The sequence below is a fragment of the Arvicanthis niloticus genome, chromosome 23 (genome assembly GCF_011762505.2).
Source record: "Arvicanthis niloticus isolate mArvNil1 chromosome 23, mArvNil1.pat.X, whole genome shotgun sequence".
NCBI lineage: Eukaryota > Metazoa > Chordata > Mammalia > Rodentia > Muridae > Arvicanthis > Arvicanthis niloticus.
In genome coordinates, this window is record NC_133430.1 from 39689554 (window position 1) to 39711990 (window position 22437).

Genomic DNA, 22437 nt, shown 5'->3' on the forward strand with positions numbered 1-22437 from the left:
AACAAATAATACTTTATTGTATAGTTAGACCACAACTTATCAACTGGCCTATTAAATGCTTCTTGGTTGTTTTGGCTACTGATGACTATGAAATAAAATTATTTAAATATACTTTTGTGTAGATGGGTATGTGTATCTTTAAATTACTTTAATTTTACTGTTGGTGTGTGTGTACGTGTGTGTGTGATGGTTATGTGTGTGTGAAGACAATGTATATGTGCTACAGCATGCATGTGGGGTCAGAAGACAACTTCCTCTCCTCTCACCTTGTTGCCCTGTGAGAGGTTTAAAGACCAGCTGGCTAGTGTACTGGGTGAGGCTCCTGTGTCTGCTTCCATCTTCTGCAGGAGTGCTGCAATTAGAGACGCATCTTATTCATCTAGGCCTCTTTATATGAGTTCCAGGGATGGAACAAACATCCATCTAAGGCTGTAGCTATGTAAGTTACAAAAACAGTGTCCCCCTCTGGAATTACATAATATATACTGTATAATATATAACGGTCTGAAGAATGACGGTGTTGTCCTCTGGCCCGTGCATGCACAGGCACACAAGTGCTGAATACACTTGCACACACAAGTGCACTCACACACACAAACACGAAGAACCAGTACGAGTAGAAGATGTGCTTTTTAAGAGCTTTCTTAACTCTTTATTAATCAAATTGTTAACTTTTAACAGAACTTGATTTAAAAACTCTTCAACGGGTTAAACAGCTATTTTATGTTAATAAATATCAATCCTACAAGTGCTATGGAGAAGTAGTTACTTCAAATATAGAGACCTAGGTACCAACTGGAACCAACTAGATTATTTAGTGCTTTGCGAAGTGAGTTTTGACATGACCAAATTCAGTGTGTCCTGAATCCTTGTGTTATTCCTCTCTATTATGGAAGAACTTCTTCCACTTGGTTTTCCGTTTTCTTCTGATTCAAGGGGGAGGAGGGTATGCGGGTTGAACAGATTTCGAGGCTCCCCCAAGATGCCAACTCTGTAAAGAGAGTCACTGCTGTAGTTAATACAGTAAGTGGTAAGGCCAAAGACTGTGCTTCATGGCTGTGGTCATAACTGTGAATATCAGTCTGTAATAGTGCATGCATGCACATGCACATGTGTGCGTGTGTGCATACACACACACACACACACCACCACCACCACCACCACCACTGGGGTTTCACACATCAGTCCATAGCAGGATTCCATTCTGGCTCTACTCACATCTCCCCAAGATGAATTCTTATAACAGACCCTGAGCCCTAAAGAGTCTGTCCCTCACTCCTTCAGGCTATAACTATCTGGAGTCTAGCACAACTTCTAGGGATTTGTCTTGTTTTGTTTTCTAGTCCAGATGGGCCTAGGAGAGATGCTCTGGTCAGTGAGATAGGGGTTGGCGTGGGAACAGATGCTTCCTTCTGCCCAGTAGAGGAACCACAGTGCCTAAGCCCCTGGCTGCCCCAAGCCTGCGAGCAGGACCAGCCGCTAGACTCCCATGATTCTCCTTGGGCTGCTTACACTGGCATGGCCACAGACTCCAGAGTTGTTGTGTCCTTCTCCACCCGGGGTTGGAGTTTGATGCCTGCCACATACTTTTTCTCAACGATATGTTGAGCTTTTTCTCGGAGAGATGGCAGCAGCGTAGACAAAACTGGAGAGCGCATGTCCATGGCCTTCTTAATTGCTGGACGTTTTGCCATCATTCTCCTGTGGGAGATAGGGGGGACAGTCATATCCCATCATCCTGTTTCTTACAAATATTCTTGAGCTGAGGAAAGGCCCAGTGGTCATAGTTGAGCCAGATGTCGTGGTGCAGGCTGTAATGCCAGCTGTTTCAGAGGGGAAGGCACACAGATTACAAGTCTGGGCCAGCCTGAACTACAGAGAGACTTCTTTCTCAAGAACATAGAGAAAATAAACGAGAGGGCATGCCTGAATTGTACCAACGTCATGCGCTTCTTCTCTCCTCCCGATTCTTCATCCTCACGCTTCCTTCGAGGAATGTTGAACATATTGGTTCGAAAAAGCCTGCCTACCTCTTCCTCAATCTCTGTCAAGTACTGACGTCGGAAGACAATCCAGGCTATGCACGTACAGAAGGTATAGAAGGACTAAAAGAGAAAAAAGAAAAATCACAAGACCCAGAAATGGTATGAAAAACTCTCAGCGTCCCACAATGTCATTACATAGGCACGCGCCAAGGTAATGCGGCTGGTCCATGTCCCTGGCAGCTGCACGGAGTGATACATGTCATCATATTTGTGGGTGGGAAATCAGGCCAGAATTCTAAGGTGTAGCAAACAACATCTAATCATCCTTTTTAAAAATAGATATTTGCTTTTTTTTTTTTTTTTTCATCTGTCAAGTGGCTACTGGTTATTGCTCTGTGCTGCCTTCATTGCAAATGAAAAGTCCCCCAAACAACTGGCTTACCTCAAAGAATTTCCAGTCTTTCTGTGTGTCTGATATTTTCTCCCTGAAATATAACAAATCACAACTATAGGTTCATTGTCTCCAAAATATAGGATTCTAACTGGTGGCCCTACTATAATTTAGATCTGGAAGGTCTACCGAGGCCATAGGCACCTTCGCCAGCTGGTGGCATTATCAGGAGGCAGTGGAAACTTCAGGTGATGAGGCCCAGTGGGAGGAAGTGGGTCACTGGGGATGTGCCAGGCAAGGTGGCTGTCTGTTGACTCCCCTCCGTCTACTTCCCAGCTACCCATGTAAGTAGCTTTCTACCAGCATGCCCTCCCTTCATGACGCTCCTCCTAACCACAGGCCCAGAAGATGCTGAGACTTTTATATTGTTATTGTATTTCATCCTTTTTCTCTCCACATGGGGGAGTCAACATTGTGATTTCTATGGTACACTGAGGTAGCTGAGGTTGAGGCTGAAGTCCAGTTTTCATTCTGTATTCCCATGGTGCTAGGCAGCCACCTGGAATTGCTCCACTGATGGTGCCCTGCTACCCCACACACTCCTCCAAGATGGCTTTGTTTGCACTTTATACTTGGAACCACCCTTTCTGCTGGACGGTCACTGAGTATGTGTTAAGTATATCAGGTAAGTGTGTGTGTCTGTGTTGTTTGTTTGTTTTTATTTTTATTTTATTTTTTTGAAAGATTTATTTATTTATATATATGACTACACAGTCGCTGTCTTCAGACACCAGAAGAGGGTATTGGATCCCATTACAGATGGTTGTGAGCCACCATGTGGTTGCTGGGAATTGAATTCAGGACCTCTGGAAGAGCAGTCAGTGCTCTTAACCACCTAGCCATCTCTCCAGCCTGCTTGTTTGTTTTTAAAGAGAGAGGGAGAGAGGGAGAGGGAGAGGGAGAGGGAGAGGGAGAGGGAGAGGGAGAGGGAGAGGGAGAGGGAGAGGGAGAGGGAGAGGGAGAGGGAGAGGGAGAGGGAGAGAGAGAGAGAGAGAGAGAAAGAGAGGAAAATGGGCAGAGAGTAGGGAAAGTCTGTAGCAGTTAGAGGAGGGGAAAGCATGATTAAAATATATTTTATAAATATTTTTCAATAAAAACTTTAACTACTAAAAAAGAAAACCCAGACAGCTGTAGAGTTCTGTTTAAAACAGAAACACTGATCAATACAATTCAATATGAATTTCTCAAATGGATTAAGATACTAGAAAAAAATCCATAGCCAAACAAAAAAGTGCTGTAATACAGAAAAACTCAGTAATAAATAGTGTTGGAAAAATGGAATTCTGTTAAACAAGAAGTATCTTAGATTCACAGTTCATCTGATTATATAATATTTATATGCATATATATAATATATATATATGTATGACACATTTCAAGTAGATCAAACTGTAGCATTTTTGATGTGATTTTCTTTTTTAACTAAGAAAGAAGGGTAGGTAATTTAACCCAGGAGGAACCTGTACGATTATCAGACAGCATTGGGGACTAGTCGAACAAACATTAGTGAAAATGTAGACTATCTTACTAATGTGTGCAAGTGGAAGAAAACCAGTGGAGCAGAACACGTGACCAGTGCGTGTCACGGGACACAGAAAATCTACGCAGATTCCCCTTTGGTCCTTGGTAAAGGTCAAAACTAAATAAGCAGTTAGATAAAACACCTTGAAGCGCTACGTCTGTATCTATATTTATCTAGAGCTCTCTCTCTGTCTCTCTCTGTCTTTCTCTCTCTGTCTCTCTCTGTCTCTCTCTCTCTCTGTCTCTCTCTCTCTCTCTCTCTCTCTCTCTCTCTATATATATATATATATATATATATATATATATATATATATATATATATATATAAACTTTCGTAACTATTTTTCATAAACCCCAAGGTAACAAAAAAAGCTTAGAATGAATGGGAATAGATTTCTTAACCATCATAAACTAAGGTTCCTGGCCCCATATGTGGGAAGGCCGGAGAGGGCTCTGTCTTCTTCTGCTTTTGTTTTTTTCTTTCTTTCTTTCTTTCTTTCTTTCTTTCTTTCTTTCTTTCTTTCTGTCTCTTTCTTTCTTTCTTTCTTTCTTTCTTTCTTTCTTTCTTTCTTTCTCTCTCTTCCTTCCTGTCTTTCTTTCTTTCTTTCTTTCTTTCTTTCTTTCTTTCTTTCTTTCTTTCTTTCTTTCTGTCTCTCTTTCTTTCTTTCAATAAGTACATAACTGTGTTGCCCAGGAAGATCTTCAGGTGATCCCCCGCCTCAGCCTTTTAGGTGCTTCCTACTGTAGGCAAGCATTGCCAACACACCCATGTGTGCCATTAGCCTGGCAATATATAACATGAGCATTTTTAAAGGTTTGCACTTTCTGGTTAAACATGTTCTGGGTGATAAGCCATAAGGAAATAGCCCAAATGTAATGTGGATAAAGACATTCAATACAAAAATATTGAAAGACAAAACTAACAAACAACAACAAAATAAACCTCAGACCACACAAACGTTCACAAAAGGAATGGTGGGTTGAATGGGCTAGCACGCACAACAGAATCCCCATAGCTATTGAGAATGTGTACCAAGAATATATGTGGATAAAATATACATGTAAAGAATAGTAAAGTATGGAGGATAGAATGATTTCTCACACACAACCGCATATATACGGCTACTATTGAGACTGTACAAGAAAAAGTAAAAGCAAGCACACAGGAAATGTAGATGCATGCAACAGTATCCAGGACAACCGAGTCATTGACAAACCTGCATCTGAACACGAGGGATGTCTCATACTTACTTGCTCTTCTCCTAGCTCAAGGTGTGGCCCTTGGGCTGATGTTGCAGAGTTAGCCGCCAAAGCTCCCCATCCTGTAAGCCTCTTTTAAGTTTTTGCTACAGTATGTTGACCTGAGGTAAAAATGTCCCACAGACAGTGCTGTCTCGCTGGTGGTCCTCATAGCTGCGGTTGACGCAAGAGAAGCAGATACTGCACCCCACACCCTCATCCCACTCTCCACAACCCTGGCCATCACTTGGCCGCCTGCTGCGACAGCCATGCAGCCCGGGTCCTCAGGCTGAACAAGATTCCAGAAAGAGCAAGTGCTGTCATCCAAAACGTGGTACTGTTTTTAAAATGCCAGCTGAGACTCTGGAATTTTCCATACTTACTTGGCTCTTTCAAAGCAGTTACCAGTAGCGCTTGGGACACATTCTCACCTGAGCCCCATTAAAGGAAATACTGTCTCAAGGGTACCAGAGGTCAAATGGAAAGGTGCTAGAGATGGGCCGGCCTAAGGGCAGCAGATGCGCATGCGTACTTTCCACAGTTCATGTGATGCTTATCCGCCATGCCCACGCCCAGGACGAGGATGCAGTACTTCTGCGCCAGATACTTCTGTGCATCTTCTAACTTGCTCATAACCAGCTCTATCTCTTTCTTCTCTACCAGGCCTCTGGGGGTAGGGAGACACAAGGTAGGATTAATTCTGGTCAAGTCTATATTAACGAGCAAGAAGTCAGAAGTACAGGGTACTCGGAAAGAAATAGTAGTGGGTCAACAAATTTCACTCACCAGTTTGACTTGCTTGAGTTTTGGGCACAGGGAAAACCCTCAAAATCTCCCTTTCGCGTTTTTAAAAAGATATACTTATTTTTATTTTATTTGCATGGGTGTTTTGCCTGCACGTATGTTAAGTGCACTGTGCAGGTGCCTGGTGCCCACAGAAGCAGAAGAGGGTACTGGACCTGACCCCTGGACCTCTAGAAAAGCAGCCGGTACTCTTATCTCCTGAGCCACCTCTGCGACCCCTCAAAGCCATTTAACGGCTGTCACCCATTGGAGTCGGCATCACAAGTTTAGGGTGAATGATACTTGTATAGATCCCTTAAACTCTATGTTCTTTATGTATCCTCAACTATATTCACGTTGAGTCCTAATTCCTATAGAACACTCCAGTGACAAGTTATTTGCGCTAGCTGCTGGGCTTTCTGGTTGCTCTTTCATTTCTGAAGATTCCTAAAGCACAGTGGAGACTCTTTGCCGCCTCAGCTTTCCCAAGGCCCTGGCGCTGCTATTAAGTTGAGGGGTTCTGTGTCTGAATGTAGTTCTGAGCTCAGCTCCATTTGGTAGGAACTGTTTGCTGGTCACTCACTTCTCTGTGGATTTTGGCATCAAGTGTGTGAAAGCACAGCCCAGCTCTGATTGAATTGCAAATGAACGTTGTGAAAGAAGCTTCATCTTAGGTTACAGCAGGTCTCCAGCCTAATTTAAGTGTTTACAGTACAGCCCAGTAGAACACAGTACTGTTGACAATGGAATGCGCTCTCATCACTGCCCCTTCTGAAGCTACACCAACTATATGAAGACATAGCACGGTGGTAGCACACACTTTTGATCCCAGCACTTGGGGAGCAGAAGGGGGTGGATCTCTGTGAGTTTGAGGCTAATCTCTGCTATAGACTGACTTCTAGGATGCCAGGCTACACACACACACACACACACACACACACACACACACACACACACCTGTATGAAGACATGTCTGAACAGAGAGGGATGAGTTTAAGGATTCCTGGCTTCACCAAAAATGAAAATTGCAACACTGACAATTTTGTTGAAAGTGAAATATCACACACACTGCTGCTAAAATAATTGGCATAATTCTATGAAAAAAAAAAAAAACATTTGAAAAGGAATTTAAAGAGACATTGAAGTGATTATAAGTTTTGGTCTCATAAGATCCCTCTTAGAAATTTATTCGTTAAAAAGCATTATCCAGGATTTCTGAGTTCGAGGCCAGCCTGGTCTACAGAGTGAGTTCCAGGACAGCCAGGGCTATACAGAGAAACCTTGTCTCGAAAAACAAAAAACAAAAAAAACAAAAAACAAAAAAAAACCAAAAAAACAAAAAAACAAAAAACAAAGAAAAGCATTATCCAAAGCCGGACAAAGAAATTTTATGAATGAAAATATACAATTCTAAAAACAAAACAAAACAAAAAGATATTCAGTTCTGAAAATCTGAGCTAGTCATAGTAGCACATGCCCACAATCCCAGGACTTGACAGGGTGAGGTAGGAGGATCAGGAATTCAAGATCAACTTCAGAGATATATTGATTTTAAGGCCGTCCTTGTCTAAATAAGACCACCTCAAAAACACCCAATTCAGTACAGAATAATAATAATTATTATAAATATATAATAATGCATAACAAGATTAATATATAAAATAAGTTACTATTATTATTGAGACAGAGTGCCTCACTATGTAGTCCAGGCTGGCCTGGAACTTACTATGTAGATGAAGCTGGCCTCAAACTCATAAATATCCACCTTCCAATGTTTCCCAAGTCCTGGGATCAAAGGCATGCACCAGCTAGCCTACAAATATTATTTATCTATCAAAGAAACAGGCAACATTCAAACTCCACAAACACAAGAGGCGTGAAAGGAAAGCGCTCATACAGTCAGTTACGATTTAAGGGCTTGGCATTTACTGACTTTGGGTGACGGAAATCAATTCTTTTTCTCTGTGCAAAGACCCCAACACAGTCTATATTTAACTCTGTTATATATAACTGACTTCTAGACACTTGAAAAACGAAAGGTTGTCATAATTCTCAGAACCCATAATTGAAGACTTGGGCTGGCTTGTTTTCCTATTCTGCTGTGTTCTGGTTAGTTTTCAGTGCATTTAAAAACTATTGGGAAACTTTTCTTCTCTGTTACTTATAAACTAATATATAAAAGAAATGTCTTTGCTAGATTAGTAATAAGCCTCAGAGTTAGCAGAAAACAGCCGAAGAGCCATACAAACCCACTGATTCCAGTTTGGGACTCAGAGGGCTCCTCAGGCCTTGTAAGCTGCAGTCGGCTTCAGCTTTGGATGCTGCCATAGAAACGCTTCATGTTCCAGCTGCCCTTCTGGGAAATGCCACCCTGAAGTAACACTCATGTTGCGTTATCTCGTGGTGGCATCACAGGGACAGCAGTGTCAGAAGTATTTACCTGGTCCCTTACAAAACTGCTATCCAGGGACATCTATCAGATCACAAAATGTTCCTCCAACTGCTTGATCAGATACAGGGGTTTTATATTTTAAAAACATTCTGTAGCAGCAAATTAATGGCTCTACCCAGCATTCCTAACAGCTAAACCACTGAGCTGATTCCACACGCACGGGAGAACAGCCTGGGCACTTGGAAAGTTCCACAGCTTGTGAAAGGTCACCAAGCCTAAGAGGCATTGTTGTGTTCTGGGCTCCAAGTTCCCAGAGTTTGGCCCTGGAGTTTGTCTTTCGGCTACCACTGCCTAACAGTGCAGTTAAGTTTTTCCCCAGCTAAATCTACCTACAAAAACAAAACACAAAAATAAAAAACTAACAACAACTTAGCTTTTTGCTATCAGATGTTTACTTTTAGCATAAATTTTGTAAGCATAAAAAAAAAAACATAAGAGAAAGAGGAGGAGAGAGAGGGGGAGAGGGAGAGTGAGAGAGAGAGAGAGAGAGAGAGAGAGAGAGAGAGAGAGAGAGAGAGAGAGCGCTGAATGGTTCTGTGTTGAAGTCACCAGCTATATGTGCCTGCTGAGTAATTTGTCTGAATTGAGACCATTAGAGATACCAGATTCAGACTGGAAAGATGGCTCAGCAATTACGAGCTCTGGTTGCTCTTCTGGGGGAGCCTGGCTCAATTCCCAGTACCCACATTACAGCTCACAACTGTCTCTAACTCTAGTTCCAGAGGATCGGACACCCAAACATAGATACACACGCAAGCCAAACACTGATGTACATGAAATTAGAGAGAAATTGGAGAGGGGGAGGGGAAGGGGGAGAGGAAGAGAGTGAGAGAGAGAGACAGAGACAGAGAGACACACAGAGAGAGACAGAGAGAGAGATAGGGAGAGGTAGAGGGAGAGAGAGGGAGGAAGGTGTAGAGGGAAGAAGGAGAGGGAGAGGGAGAGGGAGAGGGAGAGGGAGAGGGAGAGGGAGAGGGAGAGGGAGAGGGAGAGGGAGAGGGAGAGGGAGAGGGAGACGGAGACGGAGAGGGAGAGGGAGAGGGAGAGGGAGAGGTAGAGGGAGAGGGAGAGGGAGAGGGAGAGGGAGAGGGAGAGGGAGAGGGAGAGGGAGAGGAAGCAGATTCTAAAGACTACAGAAATAAAGTAAACTACCCCAGTACTAACATCCTAGGGCTGGGGAGATGGTTCAGTAGGTAAAGTGGTTGCCGCTCAGGCTAAGGATCCAAGCTTGGATCTCCCGCATCTATGTGTAAACTTGGCATGGTGGCAAGCATCTGTGACCTCAGCTCTGAGGGGACATGAGACAGACAAATCCCTGGGGCACTTGGCCAGCCAGTCTAGCTGAGAACCAGCAAGCACCAAATACAGTGAGAGGCCCTGTCTCAAACACGGTGGAACTGATAGAGGAGGACCCTGATACATACCTCAGGCCTCCACATGTACATGCACTGAGTCAGCATACTACCCCGCCCCTACATGCATATACATGCATACACCACATGCATATGCATGCATATACTACACACATTCACACACATACATGCAAATGCATGCACACACATATGCACAAAGAAAGAATACAATTTTAAAAAGGAATTATTTTAAAATACTAATATCCTAGTGTTGACTACATATTATCATCAGAATATTTTTTAGTCAATAGGTTGGATAAAATAATTATTTAAATTAACTTTAGATATATTGTTTTGTATCTTTAAAAATAAAAAAATTTAAAATTTCTTATTATCAAAAATATTAAATAATATTAAAAATAAAAATTTCTAATAATGTGTCTTAAGGATATAAAAAGAGATACAGTATTAGAAATTTTGGGCCCAGTGGTGGTGGTGCAGGCCTTTAGTCCCAGGACTTGGGAGGCAGAGGCAGGTAGATCTCTGGGTTTGAGACCAGCCTTGTGTACAGAGCAAGTTGCAGGACAGCCAGGGCTACACAGAGAAACCCTGTATTGAAAAACCAATAATGATGATGATGACAATGACGATATAGAGAATTTTACATTGCAAACATGGCTTTCATCATATCTCATCCTTGAACGGCATTGATCTATGTTTGCTGGAATGTTTCGTTATGAGAATTTCTGTGTGAACTGCTCGGTGAGCCTTGAAACAAAGCATATTGTCCTGTATGAAATGTTTCCTAGACCAGAAAGACTTACAAGATGCTACCCTCCACTCAGCCTAGGTAAGGCTGCCTGCCAGTAATAAAACTTAAAGCATGTTATGAAATTGTACTTACACCATGTAGCTCTGGGGTTTCTTTTCCATTGAGAGTCTCTCCAGGTAATAAGACAGATAGTACAACAGGGCCATGAGGAAGCTGTCAAGATTCTTATTCCTACAAGGATATTGAATAGACCTGAATTCACTTATGAAACAAAAGTCCCCGCAAAAGGGGAAAGATGCGCACTGTCTCACCAGCTGTACCTCATAAACGATGTGAAGGAGCAGATTCGCTGCATCTCAGTATCCTGGAGGGAAAGCAATGCAACAACTGAAAGAGAGAAGGAGACAGTTAAACAGAGATGAGGAGACACATGAGAGGCTGGAGGCTGCATCGAGGAGTGGGAGGAAAAAAGTGGCTCACACTTGACATCATCCAGCGTGACGTTGCCCTGCTGACCTCGTTTTTCCAAAGTCTTAGCCGACTTTTCATCCCTTGAGGCAAATCTTTTATCTGTCAACCTGTTTGAAAATAGAATAATCTCAAGTGATTTTTTAAAAAAAAAGTATTTGTATATAATTTGCAGGAGTGTGCATTACATTCGTGCAGTGCTCAGTGAGGCCAGAGGAGGGTGTTGAATCCCCCAAGGACAGTTACAGCCACCTGTGAGCTCTGGGAGTCAAATCTGTGTCCTCTGGAAGGGCAGCCAGTGCTCTTAACCTCTGAGCCACTGCTCTGTCCCTCAGAATATTTTAAAAGATTTAGCTGTATCTAATATATCCTGAGCTGCACAAGGAATTGACTTGTAAAGTGATGGGGAGTTGAGTATCATGCACAGTTCCATTTAATGTAATTATTATTTCAAAATGCACTTTATTGAACATTATCTATTATGCTGGAAGTAGAAGCATGCAGACTGACATAAAATGTAAACTCAAATAGATCATTTTTGTTTGTTTTGTTTTCTTAAGACAGGGTCTCTCGGTGTTATCCTGGCTATCTTGGAATTCACTCTATAGACCAGGCTGGCCTCCAGCTCAGAGATCCACCTGCCTCTGCCACGTGAGTGTTGAGAGTAAATTCACATGCTACCATTGCCCAGCTTTCAAATGGATCGTTTATATCACTTAATGTTTTGAGGATGTGATTCAGTTTGCTTAGAATGCATGAGGTCCTGGATTAAATTCCAGTACTGCAGATGGATGGATGGATGGGTAGATGGATGGATTGGTGGGTAGGTGGGTGGATGGATGGGTGGATGGATGGATTGGTGGGTAGGTGGGTGGATGGATGGGTGGGTGGATGGATTGGTGGGTGGGTGGATGGGTAAGTGGGTGGATGAATTGGGGGGTGGATGGATGGATTGGTGGGTAGGTGAGTGGATGGATGGGTGGGTGGGTGGAAGGAATTCTGGTGTTACTGCTATTTTCAGATTTTAAAAAAGCTGTAATGACTTTGAAATGCACTAGTAGCCATGTTATCAAGGGAATGAATGTCTAGGGGCTGTTTGTAAATCCGGTTGTAATTGAGATCCTGCCTGTGTTTCCTTTGACGGGTTATTTTCATGATAACCTAGGAAAATGGGACTGGTATTTCTTTGTGTTTGTAAAAACAAGCGAGTCCACTGAGAAATGCCGTGGTCAAAGTGAAGCCACCTGTCTGAAGCTCCGCCGTCCATCTCAGCAAAGTGAACCGCCTTCCCTTTCTTGCCTTTCTCCTTCAGTTCTATTGCAGGTGTGAAACTGCAACGAAAAGGTATGGTTAGGGACTTACCTTTTACCAGGGGATGGCAGATGCTACTGGGGACAGAGCTCATGCAGTCTGAAAATTGGCACATATTAGCCGTGTTCAACCCAGGGCGTGTTTTACACATGGAACAACTATCAAGAGGAAGGGTCACACCTCCGACTCACACTCAGCTTCTGGAATATCACCATTCATAAAACATTTCTGTCTGAACCTCTTGTAGTAAAGTTACAAAGAGCAAGCTCATAAATGCAGACTTCCTATGTTTATTGAGTCCTGTGACAGGCTACGTATTTTTAGGCACCATCTCATCTCTCATTTTTTTTTATTACTGCCATCATTTTCACACCAGGGAACTGGTCAAGCCAGAACAGGCTCCAAGGCCTCGAGGCACAGAGCTGTGTACTTAGTCACTAGGCGGCTCTGCCTCCCAAGCAACCATCACAGTTTAGCTACCCTGGGGTGTGTGTGTGTGTGTGTGTGTGTGTGTGTGTGTGTGTGTGTTTTCTTAAAGAGAAAGCATTAAAAAAAAAATTTCATTCAATGTGACCATGTTGGGAAGGGCAATGAGATCCAGGGCAGGGAAATTAAAATTTGAATAGAGGGCCAGGGATGTGCCCTTCTAAAGCAGTCCCAGTGAGGTGTGGTCTCTATTGTCCCCATAGTCTGGGCTTCAGTCTCCTGCTGTAAGGTATTCAAACAAGTTGCTAGGACTCAGTGAAATCTCTTCTCTGTTGACAAGTTCCCTCAACCACACAATACAGTAGCTATATGGGAGTAGTAAGTCTAACAGACCATAATGAACAAATATAAACTGAGGCCCTACTATGTGCTAGCTATTTCTATGGACAGGAGATGTGTCTGGAGTAGAGCCAACACCTAGACTGTCTAGAATGCCATGTCAAACACAACAATTTGGTGGCTTACTGGAGGCTACAACTTACTTTTCTAACCCAAGCAAGTAGTTTCACCTCTGCCCAACGTTGTGTCTTACTATTAAGTTTAGGCATGCATGTAGTAACACAGGCATTTTTTCCCACATTTGATCATTCTCTAGAAATGAAGAGACCAGGCTTATCTCATTATCTCTTTCCCAGATCCCACAAGGAGTTTTTTTTTTTTTTTTTTTTTTTTTTTTTTTTGAGAAATACTACCCTATGGGAATAATAAAGTTAGTTTGGTACTTTCTTCTAGGAGGTTAGCCGACCTCCTGGCAATAGCCATGTTGTAATTAAAAAGTTAGCTCTTAAAGGCTGGAGAGATGACTCAGTGATTAAGAGCACTGACTGTTCTTGCAGAGGACCCAGGTTCTATTCCCAGCACCCACGTGGTGGCTCACAACCATTTGTAAGTACAGTTCCGGGAGATCTGATGCCCTCTTTTGGTCTCTGTGGGCATTAGGTACATATGAAGTGCACATACAAACAGGCAAAACACCCATACACACACACACACACACACACACACACACACACACACACACACACAAATAATAAAATAACTTTTTAAAAAGTCTTCTTACAGCCAGGCTGTAGTGGTGCACACCTTTAATCTCAGAACTCAGGAGGCAGAGGCAGGTGGGATCTCTGAGTTCGAGACTAGCCTGGTCTATAGAGTGAGTTCTAAGATAGCCAGGGCTACACAGAGAAATGTTTTGTCTTGAAAAGCAAAAAATAATAAAAATAAGGGTTCTTTCAATAATAGCCTTAAAGGTATGCTTCCTCTCAAGAACCATGTAAGGAATATTTCCTGAAAACTTTTAATGTGTGCACTAACAAAGGGAAACATTGGGCAATTGTAATGTTTGACCCTTATTTGAATTCTCATCAGAACAAACATAAAATATGTCAGACACTAGGAGCCAGCTGAATGTTAACTGAATATTTTATATTAAGGCTTATATTTAGGCATGCAAATAGTATTTTGGTTTTTCTAGGTTTTTATAGTTTGAAGTACATGCTGAAATTTATTGATCAAATTATATGACATTGGGGTTTGCATCTCTCTCTCTCACACACACACACACAAAGCTTGAGGAGTAAGGGGGATGGCATGTAGGGTTATCACCTCTGTCTGTCTTCATGGGGTGGGGGACTACTCTTTAGATTGGCATCACTTACATTGTACATATAAGTCCCAAGTATATAGTCTGATGACGTTTTTAACATGTATATACCCGAGTGACTACCACCACGACATGTGAGCCATTCCCAGCACCTCAGAAAGCTCCCTGCACCCTCTCTCACGACTACTAATTAGCTCCTATAAAGGGAACTTTTGATCCTCATCATTACAGCGTTTTGTTTTCTTAAAAAAAAAAATTACTAAACTATAATTTTTGTGGTTAAAATTTCTTGGCCATTATTATTTCTCATGATCTACATTTATTTTTTCAATAAATTTTTACTTTGATAATTTTTTACTTTTATTTACTTATTTTTATCATTTATTTATTTTGTGTGTGTGTGTGGTAAGTGTACGCATTTGCGCGACATCCGTCGCACAGGTGTTAAGTCAGAGGACAACTTGTGGGAGTCAGTTCTCGCCTTCCGCCTAGATTTAAGGTAAGGTCTCATCATATATCTGCCGCTTCATCGTCTACTTCAGGCAAGCCTGCCCCTGCTGGGATTACAGATGTGCACCACCACAGCACACTGTTCCATGTGGGTTCTGAACCCAGGACCTCTGGAAGATCAGTCAGTGCTCTTAACCGCTGAGCCATCTCTCGAGCCCGTTTCTTTTCTTTTTAATTGACATAGTTTAACGTGTGTGTGGAATGCCCATCACAGCAGGCACTTACCATGATTTTTGTGATGAAATCATTCATACACCTGTCTAGAATGATGGAACAAACCATTATTTTAACCTATATCTTGTTGGAGGGTGGGTATTTTATTTTTATTTTGAGACAAAGTCTCATGTAGCCCAGGTTGGCTTTGAACTCTAGCTCAGGCTGCCCTTGAAACTCATCATGGAGTCAAAGCTGGCCTTGAATTCTTCATTTACCTGCTTTGAAGTCCTAAGTGCTGAGATTACAGACATTTACAAACTATAACCTTCATTCTTTTTGTTGTTTGGTTGTTTGTTCTTTGATAGGTCTGACTCAATAGGAAACATAGGAATTGTTAATATTGAACTTAACAATTGTCTTGCCTCTATCTCCCCAGAGCTGGATCTACAGACATCTACCTTATGCCCGGTCATAAGTGCCGGAGACTGAACCCAGGGATTTACAAATAAGAGGCAAGCACTCTACCAACTGAACCACATCCCAGTGCCACATCTTACACTAGAAGCCGTAACAGTGCACACTCTCTACAGTTAGGGTCAGTCCAATCCACCCATAAAATTTAGAACAATTGATAACAAGCTAATAAAAACTTGGACTTACCTGGCCTCCATGGGCAGGCACCCCACACTCATATGCATAATTAAAAGTAAAACTGAAAACATTTAGCTTATTAATATATTTCATGACAATGAAAGTATATTGAACTTTTACCTTTAAACTTATTAGTAATCTTAACTATAAAATACTATGAGATTAACACTAAAACTCAGTTTGAAAAGTACTGTCTTTATATAGAAATTCAGTCCACAGAGCCGGGCACTGGTTGCACATGCTTTTGATCCCAGCACTGGAGGCAGAGGCAGGCAGATCTCTGTGAGTTGCAGGCCAGCCTGGTCCACAGAGTTAGTTCCAAGACAGCCAGGGCCACACAGAGAAACCTTGTTTCCAAAAAACCAAAAACCAAACCAAAGAAACAAACAAACCCCCCCACACACACACAAAAAAAAAACACAAAAGGGGAGGAGGAGGAAGAGGAAGAAGAAGGGGAGGAGGAAGAGGAGGAGGAAGAGGAGGAAGAGAAGGTCAGTCCACAGAAAGCACATACGGAAAGCATAGTCACATTAGTCTTAATGGCAGTTAAGATTTGCCCTCCTGTGGCTACCCTGTCTAGCCCCCTAGCTTTTCTGATCCAGCTCATACTCACTGTGTGTGATGTCACAGGAGCTACTGGACAGGGTTTCCCTGACATCTCAGAAGAAAAAGACAAACCTAAATGACTGCTTTGGAAATAGCAAGCTACTCAGAGATGCTGAGAGAAACAGTCTATAAAGTACAAATGTTTGCTGGGATGTAACTTAGTGCTAAGATGCTGGCCTGATGTGAACTAGGCCCTGGGCTCAAGACCCCGGGCTTAGTATGGTAAGACAAAAATAAAGCAGAAACTTTTAATTTTGACTCTAATGTGAAGTCTTGGAATTATCTGACAATACATCGAATACATTTATATGCGCAAAACTTAAGTACAAACTACATGCTCTTTAACCAACTCTTTTCTGGACCTTCAGCTTCACCTGCCCAACAGCTTACGAGACATTTTTATATGAGCCTGCATCTTAAACACATCATTATTTCCATAACACCCAGCCCAGGCCCAAACCACTGGCACCATGAGGATAAGGAGTGGGGGTGGGGGCACAAGCAAGTGTGGGTTGGGGGTGTAGCTGAGGCATAGAGTGCCCACGGCAAACGCCTGAGGTGCCGAGTTCAATCCCCAACACAACAAAAAACATGTATCTTGAAATACACAATTGTTTGGTACGTATCTGTGCTGCCCTGCCCAGCTTAGATGCTCGCAGTCAGCATCCCAAAAGAAGATTAAAACTAGGGTTTTTTTTTTTTCTCCCTTAAGCTAATCATTTTAATCTTACAAGATTTACTAGAAACTGCAGAAGGTGTAATGTCATCTCGTTAATTTGAAGTGTAATTCTATAACTTAAAGGGCAATTTTACAGAGTAGTTAAGAACATGGCCTCTGAGCAAAGCAGATCTCTGTTTTAAACCATCTCAGTCGCCCGCGAGTTCTGCACATGGGACCTGCCATCTAACCCCCCCCCCCCTTAAGTTCCTTAGCGCTTTGAAAATCTCAGTTCCTTAACTGTGAACTGTTTGGATGCTTCAGAGGGTCGCTTAAATGATCAGTAAAACAGCTAGGGCATAGAAGTCGGCTCACCAGACGTTATCAGAAATCAGAGTCTTTCAGGCTGTTCAGCAAAATCGTTATCTTCAGATAGTGAGATTTCATTTTATTTTTTTAAGACTCTTCTGTATGGCTTAGTACCCCCCTGCCTGCAGCACGTGTAATTGTCATAAAAATGTTTTTTTTTTTAAATAAAATAAAAAGTTGTATTAAACTTTACCTTCTAAATTCCAGAGTTTTTGTTTCGTCTTTCCAGTACCACATTCCTAATCGTAATCCACATTGCTGTAAAATGAAATGATTGCATCACATAACTAAAAGTCACTTTACAACCCACATGTCCCCACAAATCTTGAAGGATTCCTGCTACTCTCTCCTTAATCCTATCGAATTAATCACACAGAAGATGTCCTTGAGTTTCTGATCCTCCTGTGCTTCCCTCTCTGTTGGTGGGACTGCAGACATTCCATGGTACCCTTGGTTTATGATATTCTGGGAATCAGGACCCAAAACAGGGATGGGTGCATGCACTCAACCTCCTAAGTGACACCCCAGCCTATTTCATTTTATGCGTATGGGTATTTTGCTTCTTGTATATGTATCTGTACACCGTGTGTGTGTGTGTGTGTGTGTGTGTGTGTGTGTGTGTGTGTGTGTGTGTGTGTGTGATGCTTGGAAGAGGCCAGAAGAGGGTGTCAGCCGGGAGTCGGAGTTGGCAATGGTCATGAGCCGATTTGTGGGTGCTGGGAATTGAACCTGACACCTTCAGAAGAGTAGCCAGTGCTCTTATTCATTGAGCCATGTCTCCATTGTTTTGTGGTTCCCCCACCCCTTGGTTTTATCCTTTTGTTTTCAAATGTGGTTTCAAAGGGAAGAAAGGATGAAGGAGAGAAAGTGGTACAGCAGGCAAGGGGAAGGTGGGAAGGGAGAGGGAGGAAGGAAATTTAGCTCAAGGTTAGTCACAGACACTCAGAAGATGCCATACAGCAATCTTTAGTCTAGATTTAAGTTAGGCTCCCATTAAAAAAGAAAGGAAAGAAGGAAGAAAGGAAGGACGGACAGATGGACAGAAGGAGGGGAGGAAGGAAGGACAGCTGTCTCAGACGTTGTCCCTACCTCCAGGGACAGAATTTCACAGGGTAGCAGTGCGCAAACCACCAGCCCTTGCTCTCTCCCTGGGTCCAACCCAGAGCCCAGCTTCTCCTGTAGTCGGACTACCTATCTCACAACCACATTCAGAAAGGAGTGGACTTTCATAATGATCTACATATCCGTGTGGGAAGCCAGACAGAATTCAATTCCCACAACACACCTCTTTACTTTTGCGTTTGGGGACAAGTGTGCTCAACTGTTCTTGAAAACTGCAGGTACCAGACGAAGGTGTCGACCCGCCTGCGGAGGAGCCCGAGCGCAGAGAACAGGACCAGGACGCCAAATGCCGTCCTGGCCTCCCTATAGAGTCCCGCTGGGCTCCCACGATGCCTGCTACACCGCCCGCCACGCCGAGGGCGGGTCCCGGCCAACACTGCCCTCTGGTCACCCGGCCCCGGAGGAGCGTGCGGCCGGGCTGCACTTACGTCCAGCCGGGTGGAGGATTGCCCGACAAACTGCTTCCTCCTGGAGTAAAACTCTGGGACGGAGAACATGGCCTCACCCTTGACCATCACACCCGCGTCACCTGGGATACCGCCACGCCGCCACCGGCTGGCGCCGGAGGGGCGGGGCTTCCGCCGGACGGGGGACCCTAAGCCCTCTGCGTGTCCCAACCTCTGTTGCGCTCGCGGCCTGCCCGGACTTGACGCTTCCTGCAATACCGCTCCCCCATACCCCCTCCCCCATCAACCCCTCATGCTGTGCTTTAATTGGAGTAATTAGGCACAATCCTATGGGAAAGAAAGACCTGTTCCAAACTGCCTTGGCTAGCACAATGAAGCTGAAACACAGCGGACCCTAGCTTGATTTGGAGAGTTCGATTAATGGAAGAGATTATGGGCACGGAAATAAAAATTTGGGGGGCAGTTCTGCTTAACTAGTGGAACCTAGTTTTAACCTACTTCCACATCTCCAGGACGGTGGTGGTGCATGCCTTTGAATCCCAACATTAGAGAGGCAGAAGTAGATATCTTTGAGTTTGAGGTCAGCCTGGTCTACAGACCGAGTTCCAGTACAGCCAGGGCTACAAAGAGAAACCTTATCTTGAAAAACAAAAACAAAGCAAAACAAAACAAAACAAAATAAGCTCAGAGCGCTTTCTTATAGAGCCCAGACCACCATCCCAGGAATGACCCCATCCACAATGGCTGTGCTCTCCCCGCCCCTCCCCCAATCATTAATAAGAAAATGCCCAACACTGGCTTGTCTATAGCCAGATCTCATGGAGGCATTTTCTCAGTGGAGGTTTCCTTCTCTCTGATGACTACAGGGTGTGTCGAGTTGACCTAAAACTAGGCTCTAAACTGGAAGCTGTGACAACTTGCTCAGTGTTGACAGGTATTCAAACGAACTTATGCTCACACAGGTCACGAACCTTGTGCTTTCTCTTCGCAATTGAACCAACAGGCAGATTTGGGTTATTTCCCTCCCTCTCCCATCCCCCTCCAATGTAAGCAATGCTAGAGAAAGAGAAGACAGGGAATACCTGATGAGTCTGCTTTTATATCCCCACAGCTGAATAGGGGTGAGACGCATGGTAATATCCAAATATATATGCCCATAAACTTTATGATGATGGCAACGTGCATGTCACTGCATGCTCTAGTCTCCCAGTCTTCCAGTCACTGGCTATGGCGGTCTAAAACTGTAATCAGTACATCATTGTCCTATTCCCGAGATTAGAGAATAGCTGATGAGGTTGTAGCTGTTGATCAGGTTAGTTCAAATGCATGGGAACTTCCAGTGTTAAGTTTGAGGATAAGGGCAAAGCCTACTTACTAATTGAAAGGGGAAAAAGAAGACAGCATCCTAGATGGCCAGGAATTATTTAACAGCCAGTATCTCCAACTTGGAGTGGAGTGAACCAGGAGAAAATGAGATACAATTTCAGAAAAGACTAAGACCAAAGAATCTAGTTTTTCCACAATCAGTAGAGAATGTGAAAATAAACCCAGATGCATTCAAGGTTAACAGAAAATCAAGGGTTTTAGAGACCTCAACCGTCTCTAACCTTGGTCTAAATTAAGGTGAAAGGAAGTTCCTGAAAGATTAAAACAGCATTTAAAATTAACATGAAAAGCCAGGCATGGTGGTGAAGGCTTGTAATTCCAGTACTCTAGAGGAGAGGCGGAGGGCAGCCTGGGGCCCCCATGCCGGAAGTGAGAGCTGACTGCAGACTGCCATCTCCTGACACCTATATGCATAGGGGAAGTGCAGGGCTACACAACAAAGACAATATGAACGTAACGAGCTTTTTTAAAGTTTATACTGCTATAAAATAGAAATATTCCGTTAAGTATCCTGTGGAAGGAAGAGCTTTTGTTTTATAGACACCAAGGAGAAGGGCCTGAAAAGATGGCTAAGCAGGTAAGGAAGGACCTGGGTTTCTCTCCCACCACCCACATGGTGGCTTTTAACCTGTCTGTAACTCTAGTTTCAGAGATCCAACCTCTTCTGATGTTGGTGAGCAGGAGGTATACATATGGTAAACATACATATGTACATACAGAACACTTGTAATACATAAAATCATTGTTTTAATTAAAAAAGCAACTAAGGAGCATATAACACAAAGTTTCTGGTCTCAGGTTTTCAGATCCAACAGTAAGTAACTGGGTATTAGCATATACTTGTGCTGGGCATGGTGACGTATGCCTTTAGTCCCAGAACTCAGGAGGCAGAGGCAGGCAGATCTCTGGGAATTCCAGTCCAACCTGGTCCACACATTGAGTTCCAGGACAGCCAGGGCTGCCCTCCGCCTCTCCTCTAGAGTACTGGAATTACAAGCCTTCACCACCATGCCTGGCTTTTCATGTTAATTTTAAATGCTGTTTTAATGTAGAGACACTGTTTATTTAGTGAAAAAGTCATAGAATTTCACAGTGTTGTAACTCGGCTCATGAAAGAAAAGAACAGTGCTTGAGGCAATCATGGTGGTGCATATCTGTAATTCCAACCCCTGGGAATTCAAAAACTGCCTGGGCTACATAGCAAGTTAGACTCTTAAAAACAGACCTTTTTTTTTTGTTTGTTTTTTGTTTTTTGTTTTTTGTTTTGTTTTGTTTTTCAAGACAGGGTTTCTCTGTGTAGCCCTGGCTGTCCTGGAACTCACTCTGTAGACCAGGCTGGCCTCGAACTCAGAAATCGGCCTGCCTCTGCCTCCCAAGTGCTGGGATTAAAGGTGTGCGCCACCACCACCCGGCAAAACAGAACATTTGTGATGCCAAGTATTGAATAAACATTTTTTAAAGATTTATTTAATTACGTATATGAGTACACCATTGTGCTCTTCAGAGATACCAGAAGAGGACATCAGATCCCATTATAGATGGTTGTGAGCCACCATGTGATTGCTGGGAATTGAACTCAAGACCTCTGGAAGAGCAGTCAGTGCTCTTAACTGCTGAGCCATCTCTCCAGCCTGAGTAAACATTCTTGACTGCTTACTCCTAATCTTCTCTGCACTGAATACTTACGGCATCTTGATTTGTTATAAAAAAAGAGACATTTTAAAATTAAGTATTGCTCCACTAAGCCAGAAGTGAATATGCTCTAAAATATTTACATTCCGAGAGTCATACCAAAAATGAATCTGGATTCTTTTAAAGACCTGTAAGTTTTACTCAAGAATGAACTACTTTTGTGTATCATTTCTTCTCCCCTCCCCCCTTCCCTTCTCCCTCTTGTTCTAGGCCTCTGCTAGCTCATTGTGAGCCACCATACTGGGAATTGAACTCATAACCTCCGGAAGAGCAGACAGTGCTCTGTAACCGCTGAGCCATCTCACCAGCCCCTGTATATCATTTCTAGTTAAGAACATTTACTCATGCCTATTTATGCATTAAACATACAGAAGCAATTGAACATTCCCACTCTGATTTAAGATTCATTCTTATTCTGTGTGCGTGAGTGTGTGTGTGTGTGTCATGAATGCAAGGG

At 43.0% G+C, this 22437-nt stretch overlaps 1 protein-coding gene across 3 annotated transcripts; it reads right to left on the reverse strand.

Annotated features, from left to right (window-relative positions):
• Window positions 1-626: 626 nt before the first annotated feature.
• On the reverse strand, window positions 627-19087 carry Ppp1r36 (protein phosphatase 1 regulatory subunit 36). 3 transcript variants are annotated; one of them, XM_076921959.1, is made up of 11 exons: window positions 18924-19087; window positions 17567-17631; window positions 12268-12354; window positions 11036-11133; window positions 10876-10942; window positions 10688-10786; window positions 5729-5863; window positions 2428-2470; window positions 1927-2105; window positions 1513-1701; window positions 627-991 (listed from the first exon to the last, which is right to left on the reverse strand). In XM_076921959.1, the coding sequence occupies exons 1-11, from the start codon at window positions 19008-19010 to the stop codon at window positions 811-813; spliced, it is 1230 nt and encodes a 409-aa protein (XP_076778074.1). In that variant the 5' UTR covers window positions 19011-19087; the 3' UTR covers window positions 627-810. The 3 variants fall into 3 exon arrangements, with proteins under 3 accessions (XP_076778074.1, XP_076778075.1, XP_076778076.1); XM_076921960.1 differs by having other exon boundaries at window positions 18659-18970; XM_076921961.1 differs by lacking the exon at window positions 5729-5863.
• Between the last annotated feature and the right edge of the window lie 3350 nt (window positions 19088-22437).

Coding starts and splice junctions, on each gene's coding strand:
- Ppp1r36 (XM_076921959.1), bottom strand. CDS start 19,010: ATGGTCAAGGGTGAGGCCATGTTCTCCGTCCCAGAGTTTTACTCCAGG. Junction 12,355..17,566: donor AAAACTCTGGAATTTAGAAG/GTAAAGTTTAAT, acceptor TTTTCGTTGCAG/TTTCACACCTGCAATAGAAC. Junction 1,702..1,926: donor ATGACGTTGGTACAATTCAG/GCATGCCCTCTC, acceptor TATCTCCCACAG/GAGAATGATGGCAAAACGTC.